Source organism: Pteropus alecto, unplaced genomic scaffold (genome assembly GCF_000325575.1).
Source record: "Pteropus alecto unplaced genomic scaffold, ASM32557v1 scaffold131, whole genome shotgun sequence".
In the NCBI taxonomy this organism is placed as follows: Eukaryota; Metazoa; Chordata; class Mammalia; order Chiroptera; family Pteropodidae; genus Pteropus; species Pteropus alecto.
In genome coordinates, this window is record NW_006434709.1 from 18628917 (window position 1) to 18640860 (window position 11944).

The following is an 11944-nucleotide window of genomic DNA, read 5'->3' on the forward strand; positions in this document are numbered from 1 at the left end:
ATTCCTGCATTTGAATAATGTTTAGTCAATATATAGCAAAGTATATGTGTAGTACTACTTTATATTTAGTATAGCCAGGACATGACAGTGGCCTGTTGGAATCTTTGTGGAAGCCCAATAAATAGCACATCTTTCGCTGCCACATTCTGAACAAATGGTAGCATGAGGAGGCTGAAATGTTATCTTTATTACTCTTAAATGTTAAGTTAGAAGATACAGCTTAGCATGAGAACCAAATTGAGTCTGTTTAACTGAATCTCAAAATTAAATAGGCTTACTCTCTTAGTCATTGGAAGTGTTCATTGGAGTAGTAGAAGGCAGCATGCTTCCTAAGGGCAGCTCACTTTCATGAGGAAGAGGATGAAGCTGAATTGAACATACCCAGTTTATTCTTTCCCACGTTTACCAATCAGATATGTCATTTTACTCCAGGCAGAGAGAAATGAAGACGAAGTGAGCTCCCTTCTTAGTGATAAAAATATCAGAAAAATGTTGAGTCGCCTCAAAGGACATTAAGTTCTTTCAGTTTAGCCTCTTCATAAGTTTGTTTTTGTTTCTTTGCTCAGTTTTGCCATAATATGTATATTTACCTAGTGTACATTTTTATTTGGTATAAAATCAAAGAAAACTTTTATACTTAAGCTATTGTTTATGTAATACCCCAATTTTTTTTAAAAGAAATAAGATTATAATCCATGTAAAGAGGTAAATTATAGATAATTTGCACTTTGTGGAAAATGAACTGAAAACTACTTTTGAATGTTATGCTAAGATGTCTGTTTTCTTAAAGAGTTACCTATATAGTGTACTAGAGTATTTAGAATTACATCCTGTTTTAAACTATTCTAGATTTGGCAAAAAGTTCGTCAAATCTTACTTGAGTGCTATATGTAAAGTCTTGTATATATGCTTCAGAAATTAGTATAGTTTTTTTCAAGAGCTTATGATCAGATACAAATAGATATGACATTTAAATACAGAAATAGTACAGGTCAGTCCATGGAAGTAGCATAAGAAAATACTTAGTACTAAAGGGATTTTACAAGAGGAGAGCATTTTCATTTTTAAAGAGAGATAAACAAGGGGAATGAAATGGCTTTTAGAAGTGCCATCTTATAAATTTTTTTTCTCTTAATATTTAATCTTGATTGAGGCTTAGAATTTAGGATATTGGTATTACAGTAGTAGCTTTTCATAAAATTAGTAAAACGTTCCTATTATAGAAAATCTAAGAAATTCAGAGAAGTGTAAAAGATACAAAAATCATAATACCACTACTCAGATGAGCATACTCTCATATTTTTGTTTCATCCAAGTTTTTTTTCTTTAAGTGAAATTGAGATTATACTGAACATATACTGTCTTGAAGCATATACTGTTCTTTTCATTTAACATGATATCATGTATCCCATGAACATAAGTCTTCAAAAACATTTTTTTTAGCCAGTTCCTTATTATTAATTAGGCTAAGATGAAAATTATTTTGTATGCCTTTTTCTGTAGTCTGATTATGTCCTTAGGTCAACTTTTTAGAAGTTGGGTTTCTTGGGACATTTCTAAGGCTACAAAGATTTATTTTCCTTACTACTTACAAATCTTTTGTTGAAAGATATGTGTACTTATTGGGTAATGGTATTTATTTATGTTGAGTAAATCTTTTCCTATTTTTTTTCCTTGCTTTGAATATACTCAGACTAATTAAAAGATTTGTAGTCCTATTGTACTAAAATTAAAACATTTCCGTGTTCATCATTTGAAATTCAGTGTATATCTATGTTTTCATTCTTTTAAACATTTCTGATACTTAATTTTGAGGTGTACATTAAAAAGTTTTTTTAAATATTTCTTTTTGGAAAGTAGGCCTTATCTACAGGTTTAATTTCTGTATTTTTTAGGGCTACTTTGAAAGTTGCAATATACACAGAAACAGGATAGCAGGCTTTGAAGTAAAAGCCTATGCTAACCCCACAGTGGTGCGATGTGAAATTCATCATGGGCAAACCGGAGGAATATATGTCCACGAAAAAGGAAGAGGACAATTCATAGAGAATAAAATCTATGCAAACAACTTTGCAGGTGTATGGATTACCTCAAATAGTGACCCAACAATAAGGTATTTATATATAAATATGAATGGAAATTACTTTTTTACTTTGTTTTATGTTATAAGAAAAGGCAAGATATTTAGCTCTAACTCAGTGTTTTTCCTAGATGCCTGACTACTATAACTTTGTAGTAAAAGTCTATGCATCTGAATGAGCATAGCTGTTGTGTTTATTTTTTGTGTTCTGTTTACTTTTTAGTGATCTAAGTCATGTGCAATATATTTTATGAACAATTCCAAATGCTGTAATTTTAATTTTAAATTCATCAAACTGAGGTATGGGTGAGTAAAAAGGGCTGTGACCTTCTCTTGGAACCAGGATGACCTGTCTCTTCTTTTTTTTCCCCTGAGAGTCAGCCAACACAATAACTCTGGAAACTACCTCAAAGATTTCTTGAACAGAGAGACCAACAATAACAAAAAGTCAAAACTTCAAGCCATCACTTTTTCTTTAACAATTCCTGCCACTCCCTCTGGCCACAGCAAGGAAACAAATAGATCCAGTCTTCAGGGCATTGATTAAGACTGTTGAACAGAGTTATTATAATTTAATCAGAGACCATGAAGTATTTTTTGTTAAATTTTATTTTCCGCTGGCTTTATGAGAGTATGGAATTTCCATCTCATTAATACTCAGCAAATGCTTCTAAATCAGCCCCCAAAAAAGGTTATTTTGAATGTGTTAGCTGTTTTGAGGTGCATTTTTAAGAATGATGTTTTGTCTCAAACACTAGATGGCTTTTCCAAAGTGTCAGTTCTTAGAACTAAATGGAAATTTAGAAATCATCTAGTCTGAGTCCCTTATTTGCTGGATTAGGAAACTGAGGCCCATAGAAGTTGAATAATTTTCCAAGGATCATGAGTGACCTTACAATTAATTGTATACAACAAGTAAGTTTTGCTGAATGATGCTTATTTTTTATTATGTTACAGGGGAAATTCTATATTTAATGGAAATCAAGGGGGAGTTTACATCTTTGGTGACGGACGAGGCCTTATTGAAGGAAATGACATTTATGGTAAGCATGTGGTTTTATTCTTTTTAGAGCTTGGCTTGTCTTTCTGACATTAGCAAAATGGACCAGTTTGAAATCATCCAAGGTTTAGAACTGATTCAATTTCTTTAACTTCTTAATGAAGATTATTCTGTGACATTTATTCACTTAAAACATTTACTGAGTACCTGGAACTATGCCAGATACCAGGAATGAAAATATAAATAAGAGTCTCGAGGAGTATCAACAGTTTCCTTAGAGTCATTCCATTCTTTAACAGTTAATAAATTATTTCCATGGTAGTTTAATACACTTTGGTACTAACCAGAAAGGGAAAATATTTATTCCTCATTAAAACTTTTGAGGTATTAATTCAGCAAACAATTACTAGATATCTGTGTGGTAGACAGATAATTCCTGGACTTTCTCTTTTGCTAACATTGATATTACTCACATAAAGTTTACTCAGTGCCAGGCACTGTTCTGAGCATCTTACCTGAATTAGGCCATATAATATTGACATCAACCCTGTGAAGTAAACACTGTTAAATATCCTCATTATTGATCTGAAAACAAAGGTACAGAGATTAAATAACTTACTCAAAGTCACACAGGAAGTAGGTAGAATTCTTGGATTCAAAGTCACGCAGGAAATAGAATTCCTGGGACATAACCTGGCCAGGAGTCTCTACCCTTATCTATTATACCTATACTGCCTATAATCCTCTTAGTTCCCCTAGTTTTATCTTGTTATACTTACAGGCCATAAGTATCTTTCTGAATATGACATATTTCACAAAATCATGCTTTACTAAAATTCTAGTAAGAATTTTCACTATTATGTAATGTACACTTTTACTGTGTTCCATATGTTGACATTGTAACTTGTACTTTTAAATAGGAAATGCATTAGCAGGAATTCAGATTAGGACAAACAGTTGTCCAATTGTGCGACATAACAAAATTCATGATGGCCAGCATGGTGGGATTTATGTGGTAAGTTAAATACAATTGTAGAATCTTTTAGAGTTTGAATTTGTGACTATCTTTAATATGTAGACAATAAAGACTCTTGTTCTCCCTGCCAGTATGTATGAATGGCTAAATTTAGGCATAGAAGATATACCTTTTTATTAAAGTCTTTCATTATAATTGGCAAATGGGCTAAATTCATAACTAACAGCTGATTGGCAGTCTTGAGTTATATCTGTTATACTGGAATTTTGACACTGTAACTACTATATGAATCTGAAATTTTCCAAAAGTAAAATCATAATGTCACTGAAAATTCTAATAATACTAGACCTGAATATTTTTATCTTCTGAAAAAGCCAATTTTCATTTGAATTTATGTTGAAACATAATTGAGCATAATTAAAACCTATATATTAGTCCTATGTCGTCTATCACCATGGTATCTGAAACTTATAACTACTTCAAGTAAGAAAAGAAAGGATTCTAATTTCTGAATGGTCTTTGTGTAATGGCAGGTGTGACTCTAATTTTTAATTACAGTTCTAGAAATATCCATGTCTTAAATCTGCTGAAAATAAAATTTTAGCAACCTTGAGACCTTATCATTTTGAAGTGATTTCACCAGTGATAAGTTTGAAATAGCTGTTAAGTTACTAAATGAGAGATCTTCAGTTTATTATATATCTTAGAATGAAGTAAATTCTTTTGCTAAATAAAATTGCATGCTACTACTCTTATATTTAAAAGTACAAAACCACATAAAGAACATAAAAAACTTGGGGAACTTAAACTCAGGTAGAGGCTACAAAAAAATGTTATCATTACCTCTTTATCCAGATAAACAAAAATTGAAACAAAAAGAAACAAAAAAGATTTTGTTAAAACTGTTTTTAAAGGGGAGAATATACTATAAACTACTGGCTTATACAAAATATATGTTGTAATCAATGTAACTTTTATTTAGCATGAGAAAGGACAAGGTGTAATAGAAGAGAATGAAGTTTATAGTAATACTCTGGCTGGGGTCTGGGTGACAACTGGCAGCACTCCGGTACTGAGAAGAAACAGGATACACAGTGGTAAGCAGGTAAGATCTTAGACTCTTGTATTGGTAATAATTGTTTTGTAAACTATTTTGTCATTTGAAAAAAAAAATTTTATTTTAATTTTAGGTTGGTGTTTATTTTTATGACAATGGACATGGAGTGCTAGAGGACAATGATATCTATAATCATATGTATTCAGGGGTTCAAATAAGGTAAATGTTTCACATTTGGCTCTCTTTTGGGATGGAGTGGGGAGTATGTGGGGAGTGTAGAAGAAATGTCCTTGTATTTTAATGCTCATCTTTATTCCTCCTTTTGTGTATATATTCACTCTGTTGTACTTTTGGCTTAAATTATAACTTTTCTTGAACTAGCTGAGGATAGCAGTCAATGTACTCCATCATACTTGGAGAGTACAAGGCTGTGTAAAAATACTCATGAGCTATATCTGTCATTTGTAGGCACTCAGTAAATGGTAGTTCCTGTTTTTATGTTATTTCTGTAAAATTAAGTTTTTCACACCCCTCTTTCCTGTATTAACAGTGTTTGGAACTATAATAGTCCTAATCATATAATTCAACCCTTCATTTTACATATGAGGGGAGTATATAATAATAATAGCTATTTAATCTTACCCTCTCAGTTTAGTGTACGTGTTAGAAGACTCAGTAGTAATAATATAATATATAGCTAAGTGTGTTCCATGGGAAATAGAATTAAGCAAAATTAAACCAGTTTCTTTATTGACAAACTCTCAGAGCATATTGAAGGACTCCATTGTATAGTTAATTCTTACTATGGTTAATGTGGAATTTTCCACTGTTAGCTCATCTAACATGGAGTATGGGAGTAGAAGCAATTGAAATGGCAATATTTTCTGTTCATAGGACTGGAAGCAACCCCAAAATTAGGCGCAACAAAATCTGGGGAGGACAGAATGGTGGAATTCTAGTTTATAATTCTGGTATGTTTAATCTTTCATCTTTTTCTCAGTGCTAATAGTCTTTAGAAATATGCTTTCTAAATAATATAACCTAAATTTCTGCATTTGTAGGTCTAGGCTGTATAGAAGACAATGAAATATTTGACAATGCAATGGCTGGAGTCTGGATTAAGACAGATAGTAATCCTACATTAAGAAGAAATAAAATCCATGATGGAAGAGATGGTGGCATCTGTATATTTAATGGGGGTCGAGGTATTGTTGTTAATTTTGCATTAGTAAAAAACTCAGTTTTCCATTATTCTTCTTCTATATCTTTAATGATCAATGACATTGCCAATTAACATATTATGAATGAGTGAATCTCAGTCTTTTTCCTTATCAAGTCTTGCGATGGTTTTAGGAGATTAGTGCCTAGAGTTAAAGGAAACAAATGTTTACAGAATTTTTCTTTTCCTTTGTAGCCACCTTGAGTATGCCCGTTGCTATTTAGTAAGACTTTTTGAGGGTAGCAGAATTTGTTTATAGCTTCGACTTTTTATTCAGAATAGTGATATAATAAACTTCAGAGTCAAGTTATAGAACTAGGTGTGAGAAATTAATGTGTCTGTAAATATATGATGAAAATGTCTATAGTAAATAAGTATTGCTTTGTACCTGTTTACAACTGTATTTGTTGGAAAATGGAATTAATGAAGCCAAGATGTGCCCGGTTTGTTATAAAGGTCAACTCACTTTGCATTGAGGCAAAAGTTCCACAGTCCCTGCCCTTTGCAAATTCATGTTCTTGAAGAGAGGCTGGGGGAGAATGTCAAATGCAAATTTACCACCATTCCTGAAATGTCATTCCTAGCATTGTACTTATCTTATGTAGAAGGATAGTTAGTTATTACTGTGACATACCAAGATTTAATCAAAATTTACTACTGTAGCCCAGCAATGATGATTCTGTTAATAACATAGACTCCCCAGGATTTTATAATCTAATAATTCAATAAAGTAACATATCTCTGATAGTCTTTACAAGATACAGTGAGGAAGCAATACAGAACAGTGGTTTAATTTATAGTGTTGAGAAGATTCATGGAGTAAAATCAGTCATGAGCTGTGTCTTGAAAAATGAATATTCACTGGTAAATGATGGGGTGGGTAGGAAGCAGGCCATTCCAAGTGTAGAAAGCATAATTATTTCACTCTTTATTACTTATTGAACACCTCTGTACTAAACCACTGTGATATAGACGCTAAAGATATAATGATGAATAAAACAGTACTACATCCAGAAAGTTTATAGTCTAATGGAGTGGCACATTATAAACAAGTCTAAATGAAATCGAAAGTGGTTTAGTAAGGCAACAGGTACTTACTGGAAGTTGAGGCTGGTGAGGGGACAGGGCCCAAATCCTGAGGCTTTGTGTATGTGGGCTAGTTCGTAACAGTAGCACTTGAGGTTAGTGGACATGTGCAAGATTAGAGGCAGGGACTTGAAATAGTCTTTCTCGGGGGAAGAGGAATTTAGAGGTCAATAATGTGAAATGTCAGATGGCTCAAATATCTATAAAAATAAAAATGTTTTACGTCTTTAGGGAACAGAGAAATACTAGTACACAACTAATTACAATTCACTATACATAAGTAGGTTTTATAGAAGTAATATTAGCTAATTATTTAGTACTAGGTACTTTTACATTTATTAACTAATTTAATCATAATAACCCTATGTGGCAGGTGATATTATGCACACTTTACAGATAAGGAAACAGACGAGAAGTAATTTGCCCACTCATAGCTATTAAGTGGTTTATGTGAAGGTCTGATTCCTCAGCCCACTCTTAATAATTGTTAAACTGCCAAAAGAGAAATTAATAAAGTTGATGGAAACTGAAAACCTCTCAGAGGAAATGACATTGGAAAGAAAGAGTGCAGGATATTCCAGGAAGAGGAAATAATATAAACCAAAGGCATTAGAGAGAAAATATAAAAATATTCAGAGGCTAGGTAATGTAGTGAAACAAAGAAGTAGGTTGGGCGAATATTTTGAAAGGCTCAAAATGGCAAGTTAAAACTTTATTTTAAAATTTTAAGCAGAGAAAGGGACGTGATAGGAGTTGTAGGAAACTGGGAAAAATACACCAGCAGAAAAGACTCGAGAAAAGGGAATTGACCAAGGAATGATTATAGTAATAATTACCAGAAATCAGGGCTTAAACTAAGACGTTGACCTATATAATTTTATTAACCAGTGTTACCCCAATAAATTTTTAAAAATTAAAACATTGAGGGTACAAAGGTTCTAAAAAGATTTCAGAGGAATTCAGTTTAATTCAGTATTCAGTGAGAATTAACTATGTACCAGGCACCGGGGTTGCAATGGTGAGAAACTAGACCTGGTCCCTGCGATCATTGAACTTACAGTTCATTCGTTAGAATTTACCTGAAAGTTTTGGTTAAATCTTACCTTAAATACCTCTGAATTACTAATAAACTTTTTTTTCGGCTGAAAAATTAACCCTGTGAATTTTACAGCACAGTTAGTTAAGGTGAAACTAAAATAAAACTTAAATACCACCAAAAAGGCTGGTAAAAATTTTTATATGCATTAGCCTTAATCTGAGGAAATATTTTATTATAGGTCTTCTTGAAGAAAATGATATTTTCAGGAATGCTCAAGCAGGTGTTCTCATCAGTACTAATAGTCATCCAGTCTTAAGGAAAAACAGAATATTTGATGGATTTGCTGCAGGTTTGTATTTTCTTTTGTTTACCTGTAGCTTGTTTTCTATACATTAAAGTGGTTTGTTTTTAGTCTATTCTCTTTTGCTTAATAACTAAAGGTGCACTAAGTGTGCTTTAAAAGTATCTGAATGCTTGTCTATTAACAATCACTTATGAGAGCACCTAATCCGAGTTCTGGATTCTTCCACTGTAAGGAACTTATAAGTAATTACGTTCTTGCTGTTCAGCAGTGATTAAAAATTAATTGGAATAGAATGTAGGCTTTGCATTTACTACCATTAGAAAAACCAATAAATTCAAGCCCTCTGGCCTCACAAATACATTTTAAAGCTCTTGATAAGTGAAATCTGAATATCATACATGTATATTTCAAGTTTTTGCTAGGGAAGACAATTACTTTTAATATTTCAAATAATCATCTAGCTCCCTTTTCAGTATGTAAACTAGCTGGTACCTGAATATACTTCTCTGCACTATCATCTTCTTAGTTATGAAATGTTTGGACTACTAACAGTAGAAAGTGAATGTTACCTGTCAGTGATTCAAAACATCTGCATTTTATTCCCTAGGTGTCACAATATATTTTGTATTAAAGAATTAGTTTTTACTACATTGCTATATTTCAGGTTTCTTTTAAGAAACTATATAAAGTGACGCATCTGCTGTTTAAATTTTACTTCAGGTATTGAAATTACAAATCATGCAACTGCAACACTAGAAGGCAATCAGATTTTTAACAACCGGTTTGGAGGCTTATTTTTAGCATCTGGTGTTAATGTGACAATGAAAGGTATGTTGGAGCCTATATTCTGCATATAAGCACATAAAATATGCCATGAAAAGATAATCAGAAGCCACTGCTCTTTGATAACTTAATTCCTTGTTGCTACAAAGTGAGCAACAACTTGAGAACTGTTTTCAAAGGAAAAGTTTTTGACTTGTTGGAATATCTTAAACAAGGAAAATAACATTTGTTACTTCATTGGTTAGCCTCTTTTAAAGCTCTTAAAAAGCAACTCTATTAGAATAATCCTATAATCTATATTTTTGTCTTTGTCCTCTAGAATTTTACTTGTTTTTTCTTTTATTCCAGATAACAAAATAATGAACAATCAAGACGCCATAGAAAAGGCTGTTAGTAGAGGCCAATGTTTATATAAAATATCAAGTTATACCAGCTATCCCATGCATGATTTCTACAGGTATATTTCTGAAATTATTTGAGTCCTGAAAAGGGGGAGATTTTTTTTTTTTTACACTGGCAAGACCTAGTATTTTTAGATTCTTTTCCCCTGAATTGTGCGAGCAAAGGCAGAGTAAATTGGGTGTTTGCCAGTTAAGACTAACAAAATTTTGATTGTCTACATTGAGTTGTTAATCTACTTGAAAATCCTGTGTTTGGAACTATAAATATGGGAAACTGTTGATCTTATTGGACATGTGGATTACAATGTTTATATTGTTTTCCTAGGAATTTTGAAGTTGTCACTAAGTGTTCCATATATCCCAGTCACTAAGTGGGTTTAGACTCTCCTCTCCCCAAAATTGATTTCATAGATTTGACAGGAAAGTTTCAACTGTCCTTCTACAACTTAAAAATTGTTTTCCTCAGAAGACACAATAGGAAATTCACTTACTCCGTTTTAGTCACTTTTCAGATCAGAAATCTGGGCTGGAGCAACCAAAATTTTGTTTTTGGTCTTCTTTTGTAAATTGAAGGCCATAGGCTAACATACAAACAAAATGCAGTTGTTTTGAATAAGTACTGTGTTCAAGAAAAATAATATAAGCTTTTGCTTTTTAGATGTCATACTTGTAACACCACAGATCGAAATGCCATATGTGTGAACTGCATTAAGAAGTGCCATCAGGGACATGATGTAGAATTTATTAGACATGATAGGTATGTAGCTTACTTGCTTGCTCTATTACCCAATTATTCCCCCGCCCCCTTTTCCTAATTTTTGGGTTTTCATTTTGCTTTAGGTTTTTCTGTGACTGTGGTGCTGGAACACTGTCTAATCCTTGTACATTAGCTGGTGAGCCTACACATGATACAGATACACTATATGACTCTGCTCCACCTATAGAATCTAATACATTGCAGCACAACTGAATTCCTTCCCAAACGAAAAAAAGTCCTGCCATTCTAACATCATAAGTTAAAACATTTTTTTGGAAGAAGATTTAAAATATTTGCCCATGCTACAGGAAGAGACTGTATTAAAAATGGATACACGAGGTCAGTTGACACTATGAAGCTCAAGCTACCAAAAAGAAAGTGGCAATATATTGACTCAGGATCTCAAAGCTGGGTGTTTTAGCATTACTGTGTAAAGACTTTTGAAGGGACAGAAGTGAAGAAAATAAGCTGCAATTTTGTACAGATACCAACTTCTGAAAAAAAGCTGGTGTTTTTACAACTAGCATTGAATGCAGTCCAATTTGCAGTAGTACTCTTCAATAGACAAGCAGCTTTGTTGCTGCCTTTATGGACATGGGTACCAATTGCTTTTGTAATATGGTAAAAAATGTGAGCTAGCACTTCTGCGTTTCTTTTGATTTTTTTTAACATGTATTCAGATTGAGAAATATGATTTTAATGCTTTAATCTCATGTAGTTTGTTTTTAATTTCAAGCAAAATCTTATTGTACTTGAATGTGCCCTGTTTTGTTAGCACACCTAGACTTGCTGTAACTGTACTCATGTCCCAGTATGTACGTTCTTTCTATGAAAGAGAAAACACTAATCTTAAATTATATCCAGCAATGTTTCTGGTATCCTTTAAGAAAAGTTAAGACTATTATTTCCTTCCTTTCCCTGTGCAGCATTCAAAATCACCCTTAGAAAAAGTGAGTGTTTTAATGAGACTTCCTAGGAAGGGATGCACTGTAAAACAAAAGTATTCTTGTAACTCAGTTTTGTGAAAGGTAAAAACTACTATGTTTTAAAGTACACTTTAGAAAGTCTCTTCAAAACAGTCCTGTATTTGAACTCTGTTCATAGTTTTTTTTTGAACAGTTTAGACAAACTGCTGGAAATTAAAACAATTTCCTGCGTTAAGCTGAGACAAGTATATATACAGCCCTATACAGTTTCATAGCTTCCCTCCCCCATTTATGTGTATTGGTGACAGTGGGTATA

General features: G+C 32.7%; 1 protein-coding gene across 1 annotated transcript in view; it reads left to right on the plus strand.

The window, feature by feature from the left end:
- The window catches only part of FBXO11 (F-box protein 11), a 74107-nt gene extending 62352 nt beyond the window's left edge, over window positions 1–11755 (plus strand). The window contains exons 12-23 of the mRNA XM_006909612.3: window positions 1896–2113; window positions 3038–3123; window positions 4001–4095; window positions 5039–5161; window positions 5247–5332; window positions 6008–6084; window positions 6175–6318; window positions 8696–8806; window positions 9482–9589; window positions 9893–10001; window positions 10604–10702; window positions 10786–11755. Of these exons, the coding sequence (XP_006909674.1) occupies window positions 1896–2113; window positions 3038–3123; window positions 4001–4095; window positions 5039–5161; window positions 5247–5332; window positions 6008–6084; window positions 6175–6318; window positions 8696–8806; window positions 9482–9589; window positions 9893–10001; window positions 10604–10702; window positions 10786–10915 (1386 nt within the window). The 3' untranslated portion in view covers window positions 10916–11755. The remainder of the gene's footprint in view (window positions 1–1895; window positions 2114–3037; window positions 3124–4000; window positions 4096–5038; window positions 5162–5246; window positions 5333–6007; window positions 6085–6174; window positions 6319–8695; window positions 8807–9481; window positions 9590–9892; window positions 10002–10603; window positions 10703–10785) is intronic.
- Window positions 11756–11944: the final 189 nt, after the last annotated feature.